The 26,691-nt window shown below is 33.0% G+C and overlaps 1 protein-coding gene across 2 annotated transcripts in view; it reads left to right on the forward strand.

The window, feature by feature from the left end:
* Window positions 1-18,299: 18,299 nt before the first annotated feature.
* LOC106665101 overlaps window positions 18,300-26,691 on the forward strand; it is a 172,533-nt gene continuing 164,141 nt past the window's right edge. The window contains exon 1 of one of the 2 annotated variants that reach the window (XM_024229015.1): window positions 18,300-18,479. In XM_024229015.1, coding sequence (XP_024084783.1) covers window positions 18,393-18,479 — 87 coding nt within the window. In that variant the 5' untranslated portion in view covers window positions 18,300-18,392. The remainder of the gene's footprint in view (window positions 18,480-26,691) is intronic. The other variant, XM_014391302.2, reaches the window with a different exon arrangement.

Here is a 26,691-nt window from a genome sequence, read left to right on the forward strand (position 1 = left end):
CCGATTAAGCCAGTTATGAGAGATAATAACCGTGATATTTTTAGGTCTATTAGACGTCCTGTTAATTCGACGTCATTGATGGATGCGGGTGTCGCATGTGTTTACTTTCGTAGAAAGCTTGCACGGAATCGACGGAGGGGCCAGCCGTGAGAATGTCAACAATGACGGCCTGTTCTATCTGAATTTCCACTGGTGACAACGAGATTAAACGGCAGCTTTTGTGTGTAATCCTTTCTCCTTTCTCAGTTTCAATCCGTAACCCGAATCTGGAGAACGATCCCATCCAGGGCCGATTTTTATGTTTCCGAACTCTCTTGTTATTTTGACCCGCCTCGAAATCCGACTGGGGGTAATATACGGCTCGAGTGTTTTATGACGGCCGGCCAGCAAAAAAGTACAAGAAAAAAAATGAAAAATATAAAAAAAAAAAAATCTGGGGGGAAAAGGCAACTACCTCTTCCTTCGGGGAACTTTTACCTGTAGGAGTCTTACCTTACCTTCGGATTAGTGCTAGTAAGTGACAGCGAGGTTAAATGCCCATCGTAGTTCACTTACAATTTCGACTCAACTGCCAAACCCGTGACGAATTGTTTATTTGACATTAGTGAAAGCCCTGAAAATGACAATGTGTGGGAGTTCTGCACTTCTTCTACTGTTTCTGGCACTTAGACGACCATTAACAAAACATATTTTGTGTTATCGTAAACGAAAATGGATATATATTCTAACAAGGGAAGGCCTGGCCGTGGGATCATTAATTTAGTGCTATAGTGTATCTATATCAAGGTAATTATAGGTAATTATATATGATTATGATAAACAATAAGTAAGATTGTATATCGTCTCAAAACAAGACAAATTTATCTTAATAGAAAAGTCGACTTTCACGCCATCTAAAAAAGCCAATGTATTTATGGTAACACGCCCACAGTGGAATATGGTTATGGAAATAGGGATCTGCCTCCCTAACGCAGACCCAAAAGTATAAACTTTCCAGAATCGAATTCTCTACGCTTAATAACAGATGCTCCATGGTGCAAAATACATCTCCACAATGTCCTCAACATACCACTAAATAAAACTTTACCGAAGCCAAATGACGCTTGCAATAAAGTCGGCCAATAATTATTTTGAGCATTATTTACTCATTTGTCATTATGCTTATAAATGATTTATTGTTATTGCATTCAATCAAACGTATGTTCTCGTTTTTTCAATCATATATTTGTAAATAATTAAATTTTCCGTTCATTTTTCAAATGTAAATTCAAAAGTGAATGGAGGGCAGCTGATGGACTGGAATCACTTATACATGTTTCAAGATAATTTATTATACATTTTATTTACTCCGTTTGGTAAACTTTATATAACATTTTTTGTTTAAATAAAGTCTTATTTAAAAAAAATATTAATGAGGTCGGATAAATAAAAATTTACATAAGCCAAAAGACGCTTCCAGTAAAGTCGGCCAATAATTATTTTTACTATTATTTACTCATTTGATATTATGCTTGTAAATGATTTTTTTATATGCATTCAATGAAACCAATGTTCTAGTTTTTTCCAATCATATATTTGTAAATAATTAATTTTTCTGTTCATTTTTCAAATGTAAATTCAAAAGCGAAAGGAGGACAGCTGATGGACTGGAATCTCTTATATATGTTTCAAGTTAATTTCTTTTATTTTACTCTTTATTATCTTACTCTGTTTGCTCAACTGTATATAACATTAAAAAACATATTAATGAGGTCAGATAAATAAAAACTTACATAAAACAAAAGACGCTTCCAGTAACATAGGCCAAAATTGTTTATTTTTGGACAAAACAATTCAGATCCGTTTTAATTACTTTTTCAAGCCTTTAAATAAAGGAATATTTATAGCAAAATTAAAAATATAAATTTTTGGGCTTGATTAGCGGGAGCATTTTTTTTCCTCAGAGGTCCGGTATTCCAAATAAAAATTTAGATTTTTTTTAAAACGAAATTCGTGAAAATAACGATAACTTTAATACGACAGATCTGATCTTTTACGCTTTAAAGGGAATTATTCCTAGCGAGATTAGAAGGGGTAATTTGATATTTGCACACCAAATACACCCCTGAATATGAATACTTGGGTAATTGAAAAAAATGGTTTGCTCACTTTCGCCGTACGATTTTATTTCGAAAACTACTAATCCACAGGAAGTTTGCTATAGGGGTTGAAAATCCTACAGACTATACGAAATGTCACAAACAGGGTAAAGAAACTAGAAACTGAAATATAAAATGAAACATATGAGGAGTTCATTTCCATTTCATCCATACTTGTCTCGTTTACAATGAGTAACTAGTAAAGTGTAGTTCTTTTTAATTTTGTTTGTCTTTTACGAATTGTTCAAATCGTGGAAAGACAATCAAAAACCAAAAAGAACTATTTGTCTACATTCCACATCATCAAATACTTCAAAGATAAATTTATTTATTCATTTATTTTAAGTTACAAACAGGGCTTTAAGCCCCCTTACATGCTCTTACATTAGAAATAAATTAAGTTTTATAAAAATAATAAAAACAGCAATAATAATAATAAACTATAAAAACAATAATGACAATAATATATTCTTGAAATTATTAATTATTTAAAATGTTATAATGAATGATGAAACCACATTAAGAAAAAACCCTGAAACAGAAAAAAAAGAAAACGGGGAAAAGAAAAGTAAGAGGGAAGAAACGGATTTTAAATTCATGCTTTTAAAAATTTAGATGCCATGGACTTGAAACAAGAAAGCGAGGAAGCAGAACGTACTTCCCGGGGAAGCAAATTCCATAGTCTTTAGCCTGCAATTCTGGAGGACAAGGCTAAAGGTTCAGAGGAGTGTTGAAAGTTTGGGATATGATTGGTTCGTTTGGATGTGAAAATGAAAAAGGAATGAGGGAATATAGTTGATAGATATTGAGGATAATCATTTGATTTAATTTTATATATATAAAATTTTTATTTTTTGTTTACTTTCTCGTAAACGAAAAAGTTTTTATTTAACTCTTAAAGACAGCAGGATACGAATAAAANTATATATTGAAACTCTAAGTTGTATTGTTTAGAATGTGTGGTGCTTAGTGACCGTTAGCCAATGATTATTTGGAGATCGTGAGGTGCGTTCTGGTGGTTGCTGAAGGCATTGATACAGGATGAAATATGATCCCATGGTTTAAGATCATAAGAGTATCTAATGGAGAAATGATAAGCAATTTGAAGCGATGAGCAGATCGAGAGTCTAAGGAAAGCGAAAAAACAGCGCTACAGTTAGGGAATAAAGGAATTATTAGGGATTTAATAGGGAGAACTCTTAATTTTCTGTAGAGTGAAAAAGCTAGGCGTCGAAGAGAATTGAAGGTGAGTAGATCTGTTTAATAATAGAATTCACATGGTCATGCCATGTAAGCTTGAAGTTAAAAATAACATCGAGATTTTTAACTTGGACAAAAATTAATAGAGGAATCGTTGATATGAGGTGAGGATAGGCAATCTGTAGTAATGGGATTTGTTTGGGTTTAAAAGAATGACATTATTTCTTGCCCACGGTCTGAGAGTATGAAGATCACGGTTGACCAGAGAGATAGCTTCAGAGATGTTGCTTGTAGGACATGTAAAGCTGAGTGTCATCAGCACAATGATGAAATGGGAGAAATTAAGACCGTCAAGGTCGTTTAGAAACATGGAAAATAGTAAAGGTCCAAGAATAGAGCCTGGAGATACCAGCTGAAATTGAGAGAGGAGAGGAGATAGAATTGGAAGCTTTAACTCTCTGAGTTCAAGACAGGTAGGAGGAAATTGGATTAATACATGAATACATTATATTTATCAGTCTGATTGACCAAATTACTCCTTTCAATTAATTAATTTATGTAAGATCTTTGTTGAAATGAAAACGTTAGTGACACGAGCGGGATTCGAACCCACAACCTTAGACTCAATACGACGCTGCTCTAACCATTTGAGTTATCGTGACTTCGATCCACTTGGACACCACCTCCTCACCACAACCTACAATGAGTGGTTGAATGAAGTTCGAATCCCGCTCGTGTCCCTAACTTTTTCATTTCAACAAAGACCTTACATAAAAAGATTAATTAATTGAAATTAGTACATAAATAATTAAAGTTTTTAGTTGAGATAAAAAAGTCAATGGCTCGAGCGGGATTCGAACCCACGATCTTCGGCTTGATACGCCGCTGCTCTACTTCTTGAGCTATCGTGGCCTCGATCCATTCAGACACCAACTTCCCATCTCAACCCCACCTTTTGAATTTTCCCTCCTATTTGCCATTTTTCAAATGTCGTGTAATCGGATTGGATTCTCGACGACAAACGGGTTGAGGTGGGAAGTTGGTCCGAATGGATCGAGGTCACGATAGCTCAAGTGGTAGAGCAGCGGTGTATTAAGCCAAAGATCGTGGGTTCGAATCCCGCTCGTGCCATTGACTTTTTTATCTCAACTAAAAACCTTAATTAATTGTAATATATTAATTGATCAAGCGGACCACGAAATTAGTGAATTTAGTACATAAAGTTTATCTATCTAGTATCATTAAAAAAAACCTTTCTTTACAATCGATCTTACAATTTAACTAATCGAATTATTAATAAATTCTCTTAGTACGAATGTTTTTTTATATCATATACACGTTAAAAATGAATAGAGGCGATTCGCTGGTTCAAGGTTATTTTATTGAGAATTTATCTACATTGCCTATTCCAGAAAGTGTATATTTTGATAAGAAAATACTCTATTAAAATATTATCCTCGCATATGTTTGTTTTTATAATTGAGTTACAAATAAAAGGGTGAATGGCATATTTTACAAGATGTAGGTTCGGAAAGGGTGGATCTGGTAGGCCAGAGGAGTCTATCGATTGGTGGCTGCCTGGAATATCTTTCCGGGAGAAATATCCGCCTCCCTCAGAGCTGATTTCGTCTCTGAACACATTAATCATAATGCTCCGATTAAACCCTTATTCGAATTTTGGAATAAATTAAATCGGTTTAAGAAAACCGCCAGGACTCACATAAACCAAAACCGATTTTGTTTTTATTGGAAACTGATTATTGGTTATTTTATCAAAATGATCTTCTTTTTTTTCAAAGCTATCTTGGGAAGACGTCTCTAAATGGAAGAAAAGTGAAATAAGTGAAGACACGGGCTAATGAAACGAGCGTTTTTTTCCCTCCGCTTTCGATAAAACCTTCTGTTGTAATTCATAATTCATGGGAAAATCGATAGGGCAAGAAATGAGGGAGGCAGGATGAATTTCCTGTTCGGATAAAAGGGCAGCTGATTCCTCCCCATTTGACCTTCGGGTGAAAACCCGGAACTTCAAGTTTGCGAAATCTCTAACGTAATTTCCTTTTAGATGCCCCTTTTTGGAGTACTCACACTTCTTCGACAGGGGAGCTGGCATAATGAACAACATGACGGGTATTCAAGTAAACTGTGTCAATTGTGATAACAGTCAGATATAGCAAGAATAGAGAGACCTGTAATCTCGGGGATGATCAAATGTAAAATTTGTAACAAATCATAGATCAATCGGAGTCCTATAATTTATAAAAAGAAGTGAACAATGATAAAATGGTATTAACCTTTTTTCCTTTTTATTAAAAATATTATCATTTGAACTTTAGTTTATAATTATTTATGTTGATACATTTATATATACGCGTACCTGTAGTTTCATCAAATTTAGTTTTATACCAATAATAACAAATTTGTTAAACTCGTTCGAAAATAGAGCCACATTTAATGACAGTTTAAGCAAATTTTATTTCTAGAAAATTAACTTTTGTAACATTAATATAATCAATTCAGTTAGAGTTCGTGGTCCGATTGACCAAATAATATCTTTCAATTAATTAATCTTTATGTAAGGTATTGATTGAAATAAAAAAAGTGAGCGTCACGAGCGGGATTCGAACCCACGACCTTCGGCTAAATACGCCGCTTGTATGTTGAGGTGAGGAGTTGGTGTCCGAGTGGATCGAAGTCAAGATAGCTCAAGAGGTAGAGCAGCGGCGTATTTAGCCGAAGGTCTTGGGTTCGAATCCCGCTCGTGGCACTAGCTTTTTTATCTCAACCAATACATTACATAAAGATTAATTAATTGAAAGATGTTATTAGGTCAATCGGACCACGAACTCTAACGGAATTGATTATATTAATGTTACAATATTTAAAATATATAGAATATGTCATTTATAGATGGCGTAAACTAAAATGAAAAAGTATATCATTTAGGGCAAGCATTTTTTTAATCATATTTCTTACTACGTTAATTTTTCGTGTCATTGGATGCATTGAGTAAAAATTTAATATGCGATCAGAACATTCAGCATTTTTTGTGCACATTACAGGATAATTTTTGTTCACAATTTCTCATTATTCTCAAGTCAAGGAACGGTAATGATTTATTATGTTCTTTTTCCACTGTGAAATTTAAATTTGATTATTCGGAAATGGTGAGATGCGGTCTGGTGTGATGTAGGTTTTAGAAAAACATTTTCTTTATCGTGTCAACGTTCGATCTTTATTGAGATCATCTTCAGGCCTCAAAGTGTTTGTTTTCCGTGTAGATGTGTCATAAAACACGCCACACAAGAATGACACATCTGCACGGAAAACAAACACTTTGAGCCCTGAAGATGATCTCAATAAAGATCGAAACGTTGGCACGACAAAGAAAAAGTTTTTCTAAAACCTACGTCACACCAGACCGCATCTCACGGTCTCCGAATAATCATTGACTAACGGTCACTAATCACCACACATTTAAATTTGGATGTAAACTATTCAAATCTATTAACAATGTATCTAAAATATCTGTTTAACTAAAAAGAAAAATTATATGAAAATTTCGAACAATCATTTCATCCATCTAATAACACAATAAGGTGCGGCCTGACTGCACCGAAAACGACTTCTAAGGCACAACAGTTGTAATAATAAGTTGATTCGATACTTGAACCAGATAAACGTGCACGGTCGAAATAGGGAACCATTTCATTCGTAAGTTGAAAACATGCAGTCAGAATCAAAATCTTCGTAGTTAAACGTAAATTTTTAACAGCTTTTTAAAAATTAACGCGTTGTCGATCAATGATGTCATTATTTATTTACGCTTCTGTAAGAAACCGTTACGGCATCGGAATTCCATCTTTTTCGGTCCTTTGTGAGGTGTATGAGTTCTTATTTACAAAAAAAAATGGAACAGGTGTTTACGGATTAGTGTGTATTTATTGTTGGAATCATTCTCGGCCCTGATTTACTGCATGATAAGGGGGAAGACAGTAGCTGGAAAAAATCCTTCCTATCTCGGTTCTAGGCTAGGAGTTGTTAACCAAATTAACCCGAAATTATTGCTTTACAGCTTGTTTCGTAACGTATTAATAATTCTCTATTTTCATAAATACGCCATTCCGTTGGGCATTTGTAAACTATACAAAATTGCGGCGTGTTTGTCTTGCTATGGCGTATAAATAGGCTTGTTTTTTAATGAATCTACGGCCAAGACGAAATTTTTCTCTTGCATAATCTTCCCATAAGGCTTCTTTGTCGTATTACACAGTGAATACACATGAGCAATTAAATGGCAAATTATAAACATTAAGTTATGTAAGACGAACGAATGACGGATATTAAGAAGGGAGTAAATGTACCAGTTTTTATTTCGACATAACATCCAGTGATATAACGCGCAAGCAGTAAAAATGGGCTCAACCATATAAAAACAACATTAAAAACAAAATGCAATTAAAACCTAAAAAATCTAAACCAATACTTTAATTTGTTATCTCTAAGATAGATACCTCAATATTATGTTATATGTTATTAAAGTATTTACTTAATATATAATGTGGAATGTCAGAAAAGACAAAATTGTGATAAAAAGGACTGATATATAAATGATGAGTGAGAGGTAGAGCAAAATGAGAAAGGGCCAAAGAAATTTATACAAAGGAGATGATTAAATAGCATTCATGCAAAATTATGAAATTATGTGATTTAAACTAATGATTTTTTTATGTAGCTTTTTGTTTTTTATGTAATTAGAACCGCTGAGATTCGAACCCTGGGACCCAGTCAGTGAACCCCGCCATATCAACGTCTTCCACAAATATATTTATATAAGTATCGACAAATGGGTCTTCTTTCGATTAGCTGATCTAAGGCAATAACTCGTTATAAGATAACAATAGCACAGGGATGGAATGAAGAAGAGAAACAGAGAAAGAGATAGAGGTATGATGATAATGAAATCCTTTATTTAAGAACACAAAGTTATGTTTTACTCACTTAATGGAGAAGAGAGAGAGAGTGTGAGAAAAATGGAGATAAGGAAAGAGGAAAGATAGATGATGAGAGAGAGTAATACATAGATAGAGATTAGAAATAGATGGATAGCGCAAGAGAGTGAGAGTCAGAGAGAGAAAAAGAAAGAAAGAGAGGGAGAGAGAAGAAATTTGAGTGAGAATAGAAAGTGCAAAAAAGATATAGAAAGAATAAAAGAGAGAGAGATGGTGAGAGAGCAGGAAAGAAAGAGAGGGAGAAAGAAGAAGTTTGAGAGAGAGAGAGAGAGAGAGAGAGAGAGAGAGAAAGAGAAAGAAAGAGAAAAAGCAAAAAAAAGATATAGAAAGAAAAAGAGATAGATAGATGGTGAGAGAAAGCGATTGAGAGAGTGAGAGAGAGAGAGCAAAAAAAGATATCGAAAGAAAAAGAGATAGATAGATGGTGAGAGAGAGAGAGAGATTGATAGAGAGAGAGAGAGAGAGAGAGAGAGAGAGAGAGAGTGAGAAAGAGAAAGAGCAAAAAAGTTATAGAAAGAAAAAGAGATAGATAGATGGTGAGAGATAGAGAAAATGAGAGAGAGAGAGAGAGAGAGAGAGAGAGAGAGAGAGAGAGAGAGAGAAAGAGAGAGAGAGAGAGAGAGAGGGAGAGGAGAGAGAGAGAGTGAGGGTGGGAGAGAAAGAAAGGGAAAGAGCAAAAAAAGATTAGAAAGAAAAACAGATAGATTGATTGAGAGAGAGAGAGTGAGAGAGAGAGGGAGGGATACAGACCGATATGATAATTTACAATTGCATTGCCAAAAAAGATAGTATACCTCATAATAAAAATAATAAATGAAAAAATAATGAGTTCTTGTAAACAGTAAAACTGTTATGATGTTAAATTCTTAATCTAACCTTCTAGTTTTTGCAGCTTTGGCGAGAAGTGAAGAATAAAATTGTCAGTTTGTTGCTTACTAGGAATACAAAAGGTAAGAAAGACATTTACACAGAATGCACATAATAAAATATGTTGACAAAAGTGCTATTCAAGCATATCGACGAGGAAGTACAACCAATCATAACAGCTTATCGAGTTAGCAAGAATTTTAGCGTTATCAACAATTATCGCTCTTTCGATGGGGTTTATAAATGAAATTTTGCGGTCAAGGAGGAAGATGAGATATCAGAACGACAGTTGATAAGCTGATTTTCTCTTGAAAGGGCTGTTCCTTTGTGTAACGTCCGTTTTTATTCACAATGTGTCCAGTGAAGATAGGTCGGTAGCGGGAAGCGGATAATTTTAAAACGAAAATCATACAGTACCATCAATTATCTCTGTTTTTGATTATGACAATTTAATATTAAAAAGTTATGTAAATGTTCATAACTACCGAGAGAAAAGCACACGATAGATAAACAAGACCCAATCTCGTTGCACTTTCAAGATCGGGCCTGTATTTATATGTAGGTCAGTAGGGTCGTTTTTCAAGGGGTGGGCTCCCCAAGATTATTTATTTTACTTGGCATTCAAAGAGACAATGGATGGGAATAAGCGATTATAACGAGGACGTGTGAATTTATTACAAAACACTATTTTCCAAGAATATGTTTGTTTTTATTGTAATACAACAAATATGTAATGCACAAATATGTAACAAATCTTAAAAATTAATACATTTTTTCATCAATTTTTCCTATCAATAATAATTTATTATACAACTTATAAATTCAGTATATTTCGAATAATATGTAATCAAATAATGTTTTAATAATAACAATTTATTTCTACAGATTGTTTGGGAAAAAAATACAAATTTTTTCTATTTAGTAAAAAAGCTATTACATTTTATCTAATATACTACATTCCATTGTAAACTTAATGCAATTTGTGAATTTACGGTTTAAAAAAAATTATACGCGTACCCATGCGATGTCTATTAGAACAATGATAAACCACTTTAATTTACTTCAAATAACTATCTGTTTAATTTGAAATTGAATTAAACTAGTGACCTCTGTGTCTATAGTCAGAATCCTGGAACGATGTGATTTACGAACGTGGAGATTGCGAATAATAAGTCGAAAGGAAAGAAACTGAATCGTCGTTAGTCGTTCACAAGGATTCTGTTTTCTCATGCCGTTATGGGTCATTTTGGAGTACCATACTGACTCACTCCCTACAGGGATAGATCAGTGGGTACAACATGGGATTACAACAGAAATTAACTTTGTACCGGTGTGGCGATAGTGTACAACTATGTGTCGATGTCCTAGCGGTTCTCCTTCTGAAGACTGGAAAATTCCAGCTCTTTGTTGTCATTAATAGTTGTTATTAATATTATGACAATTATTTCATTTGGTAAGAAGAGTGAAAGTGCAAAAAGAGGTAGGGAGAGAACAAGAGAGAGGGAGGAGAGAGAGGGTGAGAGAAGCTTATAAAAAGATTAGTAGAAAGGGAGGTAGGTAGAAAATACGTTATGTACAAAATTTTGTGAATACCAATGTATCTTATTCGCAGATGTTCACACGACAGGGAATTACATTCATAAAGAGAAAAAGACATTTATGGACTGATATGAGGGTGGAAACAGAGTCAGAGTGTGAGAGAGAGTGTTGTGACAGAGAGAGAGAGAGAGAGTGGAAGAGAGAGAAGAAAAGGAAGAAGAAGAGAGAGAGGGAGAGGTAGATAGATAGAGAGAGAGAGAGAGAGAGAGAGAGAGAGAGAGAGAGAGAGAGAGTGAGAGTGAGAGTGAGGGTGAGAGAGAGAGAGAAAGAGAGAGAGAGTTTTGTTAATATATAGGTACTTTGCTAATACATAACTTTTTATTTTCATTAAAATTTTCGTTTTGTTACAATTTTGGAATCCTGATGGAATCCGCGAAAGCACTCTTGCACTTTTTTCTAAACCAGAATTGCCAAAAGTTTTGGTTCTGTGTTTATTATATGGAATAAAAATAAATAATATAATATAAAACTATATGTATTATTATTTGTAAATTTCTATTTGTATTTCTTGTCATGATACGATGCACTTCAGATCTAAATTTTATTTTTCATAAATTGGCTTTTTCGTTATCTAAACTTTAAAGGAAATACATGCTAATTTAAAATCCATAGTATCATTTACTTTCAAAAACCCAAACTGTGAAAATTTATCGTAAATATATTTAAATAAATCGAGCTTTTTTTGTTATACAAGAAAGATTTCACCTAAAACATTAGCATTAATTTAACATCTTGAAAAAATTTTGTACCTTAAATTTAAATTTGGAGATTCCGCTGTACAATAGACTTATTGTAATGACTTCTGACCCCATAGGTAAATATGAAATAATAAAATTATAGTCAGTCGGTCGTAAAGGTTTGATTAGCCGAAGGTCATGAGTTCGAATCCCGCTCGTGACACTAACTTTTTCATCCCAACCAAGACCTTAGATAAAAAATAATGACTAATTGAAATAATTAGCCACGGAGAAACGATATATTTTATCAGTATTGGAATATGAATTTATTTCTTATATCCTTCCTCAAAAGTATATCAATAAAATATCAGCTAATTATCAACCATCACATTCAAAATTACTTTAAAAGTTTTTTCTTATGGTTGTTAGATGAAAGTAGCCAAACTATTTTTGAACTAAATAATTACTAAAATGTAATATATAGTAATTATTTAGTTATATATGTGTATATATGTAGTTATAAAAATAGACTGATACATCAGGAAGCTCATGAAAACAAAGGTGTAATAAGAAATAACGCTAAATAATCATTCATAACTTAGTGCATGAAATTTTCCAGACCGGATACTTTTGAATTCATATCAAGTTAATTATGTTTTTCCACAGTGCTTTCACATAATACAGGTCAAATACAATATTTCTCATAATAGTTATCACAAATAGAAAACAGTTTCTTTCGAAAAAAAAATGTTTTCGCCTTACTTTTTTACATTAGATAATTAAAAGGTTATTAAATAAAATCAAAACCTATTGATATTGAAATCATTGTGTCAAAACAAACGAAATGTCATACAAAGGTAAACTGTTGCTAAAAGTAATTCGAATTGCTAAGATTTTATTTTATTTTGAAATTAGAAAACGTTTTGGTCAATAAAGTAGCGAAGTGTTTTGAGAATTTTGATATATCGTCGATTGATATGAAATTTGTTGTGTATCTATTTAAAAGTAAGAAGAAAAAGATGTTTTTTTCATAATGTATTATATTTGTATCGATTCGTGGTTAATCGAAATATGAGATATAATATCTATTTATATATGTAATTTATTTTGCATAAACTACGCAATGAAACTTTTGTTTTATTGAGATGTTATTGCAAAAAATAATCACCACAAAAGAGATGTTTAATTCAGAATTTCTCACAAAAGAGGAAATTAAACAAAACGTAATCAAGATTTTTTTCATATCAGGCCAATAGTGTCGAAAAGTTTATACTTCGGACGATAATGTTCGACCTCAATGTGTCTTTTTGAATGGACGTACATTTGACACGATCGTACGTAAATGACCTGCCTGTTCGACCGATATAGACACGAGCTTCCGCAACTTCATTGGACTTATAGAACTTTTAACGTATCATCAAATCTACTAACTTTAAAAGTTCTCTAGTTCTATTTCTCAAACTTCTCGAATCTATTGATATCTATTAACACCCGGCATGATAACTACAACATTCTGAGGGTAAAATATGTTTTTCTTTTTATGTATGTTCGGATACATGTATTATTTTATATTTTTCATATCTTTTCTGAAAATCTTTGTTTTCTTCTAATGTTGGCTCAGTAATGCTTACAAGAAGAAACTCCAGCATTCAACAGCGATATAACGACAAAATAAAATTGAAGACTGGAACAAGTAATTAACTGTTAAGATATTAAATTGCCGGTGTGTTTATTAATTCATTTGAATAACAGAGTCTTTACATTTTCGAGAAGTGAGTCTATCAGACCTTCATTTTACCTTATCACCAAAGATGAAATTGCAATAATCTGTGTTTTTAGTTAGGATAAGCCAACAAACGAGATAATCCTATTAGCGAAGGATGATCCGTTAAAGTTTTCTCCTTGACTACAGCCCAGGTGAAAGTAGAAGTCTATCAGAAAATAATAGAATAAATGCTCATTTATATTAGTCCTCCCTGGTTTTATTTGTTGTCATGTTTTTTTATTGCTTATTTAAAAGGATTTTTCGGACAAATTTGTTAACAGGATTATCCTAACATAACAGAGAATTGATAGCCCCATTGTAAACATTTCATTTTCTAGCAGGTAAATTAATATGATTTCAAGATAAATATAATCATGACCATAATAATAGGATAACAGATTACCATTGAAGGCGGTGGATACACTTCACAGTAGCAGCGAGAACAAGTGCACCAAAGAATTTCAGCTCATACTGCATTCAGTTTTTCACCTTTGAACTTAATTCATTTTCAAAAGTATTTAAGAGATTTTACTCATATTGCGGAGTAATTCTGTGAAGATGACGTCTTGACCTAATTGACATCAATATTTCATGATATACGAAACTGCTGAGCTGGCTAACACTGTAAACTACTAAATTCATTATTTTTAGTGCTCTGATTGACGGAATTACTTCTTTCAATTAATTAATCTTTTCATGTAAGGTTTTGGCTGAGATAAAAAAGTCAGTGTCACGAGCGGGGGATTCGAACCCACGACCTTCGGCTTGATACGCCGCTGCTCTACCACTTGCACTTGGGTTATCTTGACTTCGATCCTCCCGGACACCAACTTCCCGTCTCAACCGAACCTTTCGAATTTTCTCTCCTTTTTGCCATTTTTCAAATTTCGTTGTATTTAGCCGAAAGTCGTGGGTTCGAATTCCGCTCGTGGCACTGACTTTTTCATTTCAACCAAAAGATGTAAACTACATTCCTAATAGTTAATAAGAGATCTATGTTTTGTTGTTTAAAAATGTTACTTTCGTTAAATCATTTCATTAAAATAACTAAATAAATTAATGATTATTCAGAAATCGTGAGATGCGGTCTGGTGTGATGTAGGTTTCAGAAAAAACATTTTCTTTATCGCGCCAACGTTTCGAACTTTATTGAGATCATCTTCAGGGCCTGGGATTTACAAACATTGTTTAAATTTAACAAATACATGTAGTTTGTGGAAAAAAGAGAATTTATACAATGCAAAATATATTTTTTATATTCAATCAAATTCACTGTAATTTTCTGAATAATCATCAACTAACGGTCATTAATCACCACACTAAATAAATTAACTTTCAAAGGTCATTGTTATTTTTCTATTTTAAAGATATGTCCAGGAGGTGTAGAAAAATTCCAAGTTCCAAAAATAATCATTTTACTTAAGTGTAATACTTCTCATATTTAAATTGAAATTATTGTCACAATTGGAATTTTATAAGGATTTATACAAGATGATGCACGTCAATTTTTAACTTCTTATTTTCAGTTTTTGTACATCTGGATTTGTCCTACTCAGAACTTCCTGGAACGGAATCGTCTACACATTCTTTCCTAGTTGCAACCGGAAACTGACAACTAAGTAGCTGCAAAGACAGGCTGGACTGAATTTCGGATTAAACTGACATTCGTTTCAAACATATTTTAACTATTGAATTGATATATTTCACGCAAACTATTCAGAAATTGTGAGATGCGGTCTGGTGTGATGTAGGTTTCAGAAAAACATTTTCTTTATCGCGCCAACGTTTCGAACTTTATTGAGATCATCTTCAGGGCCTGGGATTTACAAACATTGTTTACATTTAACAAATACATGTAGGATGTGGAAAAAAGTGAATTTATACAATGCAAATTATATTTTTTTATATATTATATATTCACGCAAACATTGACATTTTTACATTGTTTATTAGCCTCGTGTGGCGGGGTAATTTTGTGATGACTGTGTTAAAGACAATGTTAAATGACATTGTTTGACGTGATTTATTCCTTTCCGATGTTCCTATCCTAATCTATTTGGAGTCATATTAACGTAAATATTTCATATCCTCGCTGGAAACATGATGTAAATTAGAATATATCTACAGGGTGTCCTTTTTAGATGGCCCGGCTGAATTTCTCTTGAACCAATGAAGCTATCAAAATAAAACGTGTTTAATATTTTTTAATCAAGTTTCAGATTTTCACCTTATTTTGGTGAAAAGTTATACAGGGTACCTCAGGCCCAGTTCGATTTCAAAATTTCAAATACGACGCTATACACCCATTCATTGTAAAGGATTTTTTACGTTGACATCAATGGTGCAATCGGATTCTAAATTGGTCAAAAAATAACAAAGTTATGGCAAAAAGTTTGAAGAATCGAATTTTGTTTGTTTCGTTGTTAATTCCAATAATTTGCTTCTTCACTAAAGTAAACATTAACTGCTTTATTGTTTACATTCTGTCATTGTTTGTCAACCTCGCATTTTGATAGCAGGTTTTAATTCCAGGAATAAATAAATTTTTACAATAGTACCTATTCGTTACATTCACTATCCATTCAAAATGAACTGAAGATCACATCTTTCCGATTAACAGCGAGTTGATATGTACGACAGTTTTATCAATAGTAGTGGATTGCGCGTCGTGCAGTCGAATTGGCTCGCAGAAATTTCCTGATCGCCCCAGAGTAAACCATAAAACTTTTATTCGTGTTGCTGGCAATACGAGGAGGTACGGATGAGTTGCTGTTCCATCACCAACGAACCGGCAGCGTAATTTCGACTAGGAATATTTTACTGTATGTTTATTTGGAAATCGTAAGATGCGGTCTGTGTGACGTAGGTTTTAGAAAAATATTTTGTGTATCGTGCAAACGTTTCGATCTTTATTGAGATCATCTTCAGAGCCTGGGTACCTACGTCACACCAGACAGCATTTCACGATTTCCAAATAATCATTAACTCACAGTCACTAAACACCACACATTTTACTGTATGTTGGCTAAAATCCGAATTCCTATCCCCGAATGTTGGAAGGTGTTTTTTTTTTGCAAGAAATAAAGTTACAGATGTACTTCGGACTTACAATTTTAATAGAAATGACAATTTTAAGCCGTATCTCATCTTGTCCAGGGACTTCGGGCCTCTGATTATGACAGGCGTTTAATGTTCCTTGCGCAAATGTCGATTTGGGAGGCTGGAGAAAACATTCGTCCATACATTCTATGGACTGATGGATCCAAGTTCACCTCTAATTGCATACTAAACCGTTAGGCAGAAGAAAATCCGAGAATCAACGTTTGGTGTGAACTTCTCGGAAATAAATTAATTGGGCATTATTTTTACGAAAATAATTTAAATGGGTGCTCTGTCCTCAATTTTTTGAGGAAGGTTCTGCCAAACTATTAGATGATGTTCCTCTGCAACTACGACAAAGAATGATTCTCCAGCTTGATGGATGCCCCGCACACAATTCTTTGCAGGTGAGACGTTATTTCAATCTTCACTTCCGAGATAGGTGGATAGGACTTCATGGCCCGATCTGTTGGCTTTCTAGGTCACCCGATTTAACTCCACTTGACTATTTTCTGTGGGGCCATTTAAAAAACGGTACCCGCGCCAATCATAACCCAGCAACCTTAATTGAAGAACTGTGGCAAAGGATAGAACATGCTTGTCAATCCATCTCCATTGACTATCGCTCTGAGCACCGGTGAAGAGAGGTTAAAAACAGCAAACCATTTCATCTTTACGCAAGGCAGGCAGCATGAACATGAAATAAATAGCAAACCAAATGATTGTCTTCTTTTCCAAACTTTTTGCCATAACTGTTCTTTAAAATTATAAATCAGTATGTATAAGGTCTATTTGATATTTTGAAGTTGAACTGGGACTGAGGTACCTTGTATAATTTTTCCCCAAAATAAGTTAAAAATTTGAAACTAGACTAAAAAATATTAAACACTTTTTTTTATAGTCATTGGTTCAAGAGAAATGTACCTAGGTCATCTAAAAAGGACACCTAAACATTTTTCGTTCAGTATTGTTTAAATTTTTATTACAATTTGAATGAAGATTAAAATCTAAGGGGATTAACCTCAAGTGGCAGGGAAATCCTGACAATATGACGTATCATAAAAGTAAGACAACTTCTCCAGAAAATTTTACATGGCATTTATTTCATATATTTGACGAGATGCGACCCAAACCGATTTCCATTGAAGATAGTGACCGGCGATAATGCTGCTAGTAGGGAAGACAAGAGGACATACGACACTATTTATCCTTTAACGCATTATTTTCGTATTTTATATACATCTTTGGATTTATCTTCCTTTGAAGATGGTTTATGATAATGGATTATCAGACTGAAAAGAAATCCTTCAAACACATTTAGTGGATTAGCATCATATAATCCTATATCCTTAATCTCTTCGCTCGCAACCTGATTGGGATGTTCAAATTTTTCATTTTAACATAATTTTTTTAAATTAAAATTGCATTACAATTCTAGATTATATAGTTTAGACGTACGTATGTGGTAACTGCATGGTTAATTGGTGCAGTATGATCGAAAGCTTTTTTTCGAAGGTCAATGTGATCAAGTTTTGTTGTCATTGTTTTGATTTGATCTTCATTCAGGCCTTCCATCACTCCATAGGTATTGACATGATCGATTTCCTTGCTTAATCCTCTAAGTTCTGAGAGACCGCACCACTCGAGGCACCACCGGCCGGAGATTCGTGCGCTTAGCCTGATTTTTCGATAGGAGGGTTTAAAGGGGATTTGAACGTCTCCGCCGGCTTTGGCTTTGGAGAGGCTGATCCTCGGGAGGCCGGGCCACGCCCTCCTCCGCCTTGGATTAGCCGTGGGGCGGTGGTGGTGACATGCGTGGTTCCGCCCCCCGAACCGACCATGCGCCTCGGTTCCCGGGGGGTGGAAATCCGGGCTTCCACCACCACCGGCGAAGAACGCCACCACCACCACCACCTTCGCCGCGGCCTGGCCCCCCCAAAGCAGGCCGGCTCTCAGTATCGTATCGCCTCTCGAGCTCACTCCGTGTTTCTGTTCGAACGATGCCTCAGTTCTGAACATTCTTAGATTTACGACGATGGACTTTCAGAGTGCTATGGAAACTTTCGCCGAGGCTTGGGTCGCTGCTAACATCAAACCGGAAATCAACCAAAACGGACCGCAGGTATGTTTAAAACCCTTGCCCACTTCATAAACTCAACATAAAACAACGGAAAAATAACACATGCAAATCACTGATTTAATATTATAACCATTAATCTTGCAACGATAAAAAGATTCAAAACTCCAACAATTAAAATATTAATAACAAAACTTCTAAAAATTTGTCTGATATAAATTAAACAAACATATTTTTTACCACCCTCCCTCAAAATATCATTAAATAATATCACATATGACATATTTCTGACAACTCCCCTATTTGCACCAGAATATCTAAAACTGACACAATTTTGTACAGCTCTAATTTTTTTCACAATCTCAAGCCGCCAACACAATGGACTTCAGCTTTTAAAAAACTAAGTTTAGTGGCTTATTATAAGCTAAATGGAAATATTAAACGTGTCGTCAAACTTAAATTTATGGAAAAAGTCTTATATTTTTCGCGAATCACTTTGCTAAAAAACCACAGTAATTAACAAACCTAACGTCATTAACTATAAAATTTAAAAAAAATACGAATTCAAAGTAAAAATGGCCAAGGAAAAAATCGAATCACCTTACAACAGTTAACTTCACGCGTTGTTCCCTAGTTTATTAATATTTAATTAAATAACGAAAAAATAACACATGAAACCCACTGATTTGATATTATAACCATTAATCATGCAAAAATATCTCTATAAAAAGATTTAACACTCCAACAATTAAAATATTAATAACAAAACTTCTAGGAATTAGTATGATATACATTAAACAAGCATATTTTTTTATCACCCTCCCTCAAAAAAACATTAAATAGTATCACATATGACACGTTTCTGACAACCCCATTCTCCCAACTGTCACAATTTTGTATACATCTAATTTTTTTTCACAATCTCAAGCAACCACCCCACACAATGACTTAAGCTTTTAAAAACTAAGTTTATTGGCTTATTACAAGCTAAACGGAAACATTTAATTCTGTCGGGGCGTGAACGTTTAAACATATACAATTAAAAAAATACGAATTCAGAGTAAAAATGGCCTAGGAAAAAAAAAAGCGAATCACTTTACGACAATTAACTTCATGCACTGTTCCCTAGTTTATTAATATTTCATTAGTTATCTCAAGTCGACAGTGAAGCAGATCAGGTGTTTTCTCGAAGAAAACCATAAAGAAAAAGGAAAACAAGACTGGTTGCACTAGGTGAAAAGCGTTCCAAGAAAAACGACGTAATCCTAACATCAATTTTATTTTTTGAAACTATTGTTTTTTCCTATACATTTTTTCACCGCATACTGACAATGTGGATAATTTTTTACAATTTACTCCCCTTAAAAAACAGTATTAACGGAATTGAGTAACCTTTTTGGGCAAATTTTAGGTCTGCAGGTGGTTCCAACGGGTCGTGTAACCTTCTTTAAATTTAATTACACAATAATTATTTATACATAAAATTTAATTAAACGATATTGTGTAGAGATTGTTGTTATTAAGTCTAATTAGAAGGGTGCAGTTTTGTTATTTGTAGTGACGTTTGATTTTCTTTTTATTTCAGAAAAACGTTTTTGAGAAAAAATCTAGCATGAATATGATGAAACATCTCTATAAAAAAAACTGTTCACTTTGTCTTAATTTAAAAAAACCTAAACAATAATTAATCCCCAACGGTAAGCAAGAGGGGTAAAAAATTTAACTGTATTATTATAGTATCGGAAGTGTGATAATGGAGATCAGAGCATAGCTATTTTTAAAAAATCTTTCATTTGCGTGCGTGTCCCATAGAAGTTTGTATATTTTCAGGTTCGCAGGCTCCGAAAAGCACAGATTTGTCTAAAGAATCGGTATATATTGCGTAAAATGCGTAGAGTTAATTATATCTTACGTAATTATTTTTAATATGTAGCGAGAATTGTTCTTAACTTCTTATTTAACTCAAATTTTTCAAGCGTAGAAATGTAGTGAAATTTGATGTAGGATTTAGGTGATTTCGAGTTAGGTGATATGTAATTGGAAAATTTTTGAACCAAATCTTAATTTCCACTCAATATGGTTGATTTTGTTTTCTGTGTTACTTGGCCTAATAAATCTTGTTAGAAGTAAATGCTAAGCGGGATACTTTCATCCAGGTAATTTTTATTGTGTGATCACTTATGTTAACGCGTGAGTTTAGCTGATTCACTCGATGTTGTGGGATGAGTGAGGACAGTTTGATAAGCAATCAGCGGCGTAAAACTGGTTTTATGATTTTCTGGCAAAAAAGAAGCCATTATCAACAACTCCTGATAGCATAATTGAAGCATACGAGCAAAAAAACTATGAATGATCTGGATCACGGTACGGTCTTGAAGCAAAAGCAAATTGAGTAACATAACTATATACATATTGTAAGGTCAACATCAAGGCCAAACAATATTAAATATGTCTTCAAATTAACATAAGTTTAACATAAACGATTTCAAATTTCTTTGAGACCAAACTGTTCAGTTCCTGGCCATATTGTTGTTTTGGCCTGATGATGACTTTGAACTAGGTCGAAATCTAGGCAGTTAAAATTGAATTTGCTTTTTCATCAAGACAAAACCGTGATAGATTATTCGTGAGTAAAAAACTGGTCGATACATCTAACACTTTAAACATGAATTGTAACAGAAGACTGTCGTAAATCGGATAATTCGGCGATCAGTGAGACACCGGGCATTGCTAGAATCGTAGACGACTGGATTTTACCGTCATTCCAAAACGCAATTCTAATTTTCACCATTTTGGCAGGACAATTTGCAAAGATTAGATTATTAGTCGATAATAGATTTATTATTAAATTTCCTGGATTCCTCGAGATTAGTTTTCCAGCCAGATGATTCATCTTAGGTCAACTACACGATGTTTCATGTCAATGGAGAGATGCTTTACACTAAGTGATTTGATACTAAGGTTAATATTTATTAAATTTAATATAATTGTACAGAAAGTCTTTAATTATCTTACAATTTTGACCGATATCGAGGTAAATGTTTTGAAGAAAATTACAAAGTTTTTATGAAATGAAGTGTGAAACTTTTATTTCGAATGTTGGCTTGACAAGTTTTATGACTCGTGGTGTTATCACTTCCGGGACAGCCGAACCTCGGCATTTGTAGTTCCGATGTCCTAAAGATCCTAAGAGAAAAACAGCCCTAAGACGCCAAAAAACAAGCGTCTCTTCTCAAAGTAGGAACGCATTTTGTGGGTATCTTTTCTCGAAACTATTGTTATATATATAAGGCAGCTGCGGGCACAAATTGCAAAAAGACTTTTCATTACAATCCCGTTTGCACTTCTCCTTGAATTTCATCAGTGACTCGTTTTTTTACGAGGGCTGTGTGACCAGATCCGATAAGAAATTTATGTTAATATATTCAAATTTAAAAACATAAAAAAACTATTAATTTCATATTTAAGAATTTATATTATCGACAGAAAATTGTGTTTCGCGAATCACAAGATCCAACCGACTGATAAACTGATGATCTGAAAACTTAGGATACGCCTAAACAAAACATATTTCGTTTGTTTTTAATTTTATATTTTATTGTTGTTGTTGTTTCGTTTTTTTAAAATACCAAATATGGACTATTTTAAAAATTTATATTAAAAAAGAAAAAAGATCTGGACTTTCCTTGATAAAAGTGATCATAATGCACTATGTCATCTCAATCAACTCTGGCTATCGGTTATCATAATAGATTCTTGTCTTTCTGCCGATCAGGCATTTCCGTCTTTTTTATTGCAAATGTAAAGTTTTCATTGCCTCGTCTACTCTCAATGTGCTATTTGCAGTCGGAACGTATTTGGCCATGATCCTACAGATGGGAGGGTGCTGTTAATGAGGAGGCGGCACTCACTAAAATGCCATACGATTTAGATAACACTGATAGTTGCCATGGGGCTTATTCAAAAGTTTAATAAGCTTTGCACAAATCTAAACGAGGAAAATAAATTCAAAGGATATGTAAGAATTCTACGTCTCACCTCAAGTTCATTTTAAAACCGGTTTAATTATAATTTGATATCATCCTTCAGCTAATGAAATTCAATCGTTGAACGATATACTTCAACGGAAGAAATTATATTTTTGTCACGATATTTTCATTTTATGTTCTTGTTCTGTTTGATGTAACGCCTATTTTGATTTTGTCGTTATTATTTTTTTTGTACAACTTTTGGTGAAAGGAGTGCGAAGAACGCCGGAAGGACGACAGGTGGCAGGAAATAAGCCCAACAGAAATTGTCATAGTATACGAACATCTAATTGATTGTCAGGATTTTTTTTTATTATTATCAAGTCGTAATTACGGTTAGATTGACTCCGCGTGACGGGATCATCCGAGTAAAAATATTTTTTCTTCCCTCTCTTTTAACCGGCCTCCCGTTAAAAAATTAGACACAAGGCTAATTATTCTAAACCGTTCCAAGAATTATTTTTGATTTGGAAAAGAGACGGGGAACGGAATCCACGAGGCGGGGGGATACGGTAATCCTACGTTATCCGATTAATATAAGCCGTCTGATTCTCCCTTGGCCGGTTATGATCATGGCTATGATTTTAATTAGAGGATTTGCACATTTCTTTTTTCCCCTCCTTCTTCCCGCTCTTCTTGTCTTTTTCTTCCACGGTTTACGTGCAAGGCAACAATCTCGACGATCGAGTCCTTTGATAAACAAAGGGAGCAATTATCGCGTAAGCCAGTTAGAGCCGTAATTTCACTGCAGAATCTTCTGAAAGCCCTTGTGTTTGTTAAAACATGGATCTAATTTTGTCAGAAAAATGATTTACAATTGTTTAGTGATATAAATTCTTTATTTACAAACCTTTTTTTCTAACTCTTTCCAAGCCTAGAATTTACTCCTTTCCACTTTTCAGACCATTAATACCGAGAAATTTAAACAATTAAAAAAAATGTCATAATTAAAACTTATCTTAAAAGTTGAATAGTTTGGAAAATTACTAAATATCGGACATAGAAAACTTATCTTCTACATTGTCACTATTTGCCATAAAGAAAACATTTCATTTTTAAAGGTCAATTTACAATTTTCTAAAAGAAAAAAATTGATACAGATTGGTATTCGAACTGAATCCATGGACAATCGCGACTTTCGATTTACAATTGTTAATTTAGCGATATCAATTCTTTATTTACAAACCGTTTTTATAACTCTTTCCGTGCCTACAATCAAATCTTTTCGATTTTTTAAACTATTAATACTTTACCGAGAAATTTAAAAATTAAAAAAAATGTGATAATTAAAACTTACCTTAAAAGTTGAATAGTTTGGAAAATTACTAAACATCGAACATAGGAAAACTTATCTTCTATATTGTCACTATTGGCCATATAGAAAACATTTCATTTTTTAAAGGTCAATTTGCAATTTTCTCAAAGAAAAAAATTAATACAGATTGGTATTCGAACTGGATCCGTCGACACTCGCGATTTGCGATTTACAATTGTTAATTTAGCGATATCAATTCTTTATTTACAAACCGTTTTTATAACTCTTTCCAAGCCTAAAATCTACTCTTTTCGATTTTTTAAACTATCAATATTGTACCGAGAAATTTAAACAATTTAAAAAAATGTCATAATTAAAACTTACCTTAAAAGCTGTGAAGTTTGGAAAATTACTAAATATCGGACATAGAAAACTTATCTTCTATATTGTCACTATTGCCCATATAGGAAACATTTCATTTTTAAAGGTCAATTTGCAATTTTCTCGAAGAAAAAAATTAATACAGATTGGTATTCGAACTGGATCCGTCGACACTCGCGATTTGCGATTTACAATTGATAATTTAGCGATATCAATTCTTTATTTACAAACCGTTTTTATAACTCTTTCCAAGCCTAAAATCTAATCTTTTCGATTTTTTAAACTATTAATACTTTACCGAGAAATTTAAAATTTAAAAAAAAATATGATAATTAAAACTTACCTTAAAAGTTGAATAGTTTGGAAAATTACTAAACATCGAACATAACTTATCTTCTATATTGTCACTATTGGCCATATAGAAAACATTTCATTTTTAAAGGTCAATTTACAATTTTCTCAAAGAAACAATTAATACAGATTGGTATTCGAACTGACTTTCGATATCATTTCATTATATCATATATGTCATTTCTTTTCAGAGTTATCTTAAAAGCTGAGTTGTTTGTAAAATTACTAAATATCGAACATAGAAAAAATTATCTGCTATATTGTCACTATTGGCCATATACAAAACATTTCATTTTTTAAGGATCAATTTACAGTTTTCTCAAAGAAAAAAATTAATACAGATTGGGATTCGAATACAAAATATGCTGGCACAGGATCCGTCGACACTCGCGACTTTTGGTGTCACTCAAACGCGTTTCGACATTGCCCCATCTTCAGTGAGAAATTATCTCCATCCACTATCAACTTATTGTATACACATATATATTATATACATTCATATATTATAATGAAATGAATTGAGTACAAAAAAATCGGAGTTTTCTCCGAAGACATAAATAATTTGCATTTAAAGAAAAAATGGGCTCCATAGCCATAAATTATATATATGTATATAAAAGGTTAAATTAACTCTTCGAGTACCATAATGTAATACAATCAAATATTATGTCATCGAGTAGGTAAACATGTCAAAAGAAACGTAACCAAGTACGAACAAAACGAAAGATTTTTGGATTTTTTTTCATTTTTAAACAATTCATGACAAGCAAATAAAGCATCACTTGCTTGAAAAATACAAGAAAATAAAGTCAATGTATTCAAATAGATAGGTACGCTTATACAGGGTGTCTGTCCTTTTTAGATGGCCTGGCTGAATTTCTCTTGAACAGATAACGTTATCGAAAAATACTGCTAATTTATCGGTTTCAATTCAATTCTGCAATTACTAATTTTTGAACGAGATTTGAGATAAAAAATCAATGTCAAGAATGGAATTCGAACATAAACGGCCTTTGGAACTTTTTACGAAAAATTGGAAGTAATCGAAAAACCGAACAATCCTCATTTAATATTTTTAATCTAGTTTTAAATTTTTCACATTTTTTGTCAGGATACTTCAGAGAGAACGTTTATTCTATAGGATTTTTACACTGAAAACTATTTAAATTCCTTTAGTAATATCGGGATATCATTACCTAGATAAATTTAAATGACAAAGTTTTAAAATAGACAAACTTGCGTTATTGTCCCAGAAATTTGGCTGATTATTGGTTCATAGTTCGGCTTTATTTTCGTTTCAGATCCGTCTCAGATTTTTTTTCTTTCAGTGGGAATTACCATTTAGTTCTTTTAGTGCCATAGGTTAGAAAGTTATAAAAAATCATTTGATGTATTGTTAGTATCTATTACTTCAGAAAGTGTTTGTTGTATAAGCCTTTTAAATTTCTTAATTATTGTCACGCCGTTGTTATTTAAAGTAAATTTGAAATATTAGAATATTCAAAATGACTTTATGCGTCTAGTAATTTGTGTTGACTGATCAATTTTCAATGGGCATGATTTTTTTTTAGTTAAAAAAAAATCCAAATCTTAAACTCTCAAACTTGTCATTTGCATCATAAAACTGTGCTAATTTATCAAACTATGAACTTCTAAATATCCTTAAATATACCAGTCCTAAGTAGAAGTATAAAGAAAAAATTTCATATAAAAATAACAATTGTAGGAAAGCAAATAAAAAAGTATATAATAGCAGAAAAGGTGCCGTATTTCCCACCGTTCATCGCAGAAGTACGAGAAAAAAAATTATGTCACGATTTATTTTAAGAGATACAGTTTGAAATAAATTTTGGATATTTGTATATCCCAACGTTCCATATAATATTTTTGCATACTAAAAATGTTGCTAATTTGTGCAACTGTTGTATGTAACTGTGTGTGACAAAAAAATTATGTATAACGTAAGGCAAAAAATTTGATTTTAAAGCAAGACTATGCATACAGTCAATAATGATTTTGGTGCAGTATTAGTTAAGAATAAATCTAAGCTGTTAGATTGCTAACTTCGCCAAAACATTCGAAAAAATAAATTCCTCCGAACATGTTTCACATTCTTTATACTCGTAGGAAATAAAAACCTAGATGTCCCTCTTTTTGCAAAATTTGAAGTGTTAGATACATCATTCACTTTTTTACTTAAGAATTGGATATCGGTACGATTCGAATGAAAAAAAAAATTATG

Source organism: Cimex lectularius, unplaced genomic scaffold (genome assembly GCF_000648675.2).
Source record: "Cimex lectularius strain Harlan isolate CLEC.00 unplaced genomic scaffold, Clec_2.1 scaffold174, whole genome shotgun sequence".
In the NCBI taxonomy this organism is placed as follows: domain Eukaryota; kingdom Metazoa; phylum Arthropoda; class Insecta; order Hemiptera; family Cimicidae; genus Cimex; species Cimex lectularius.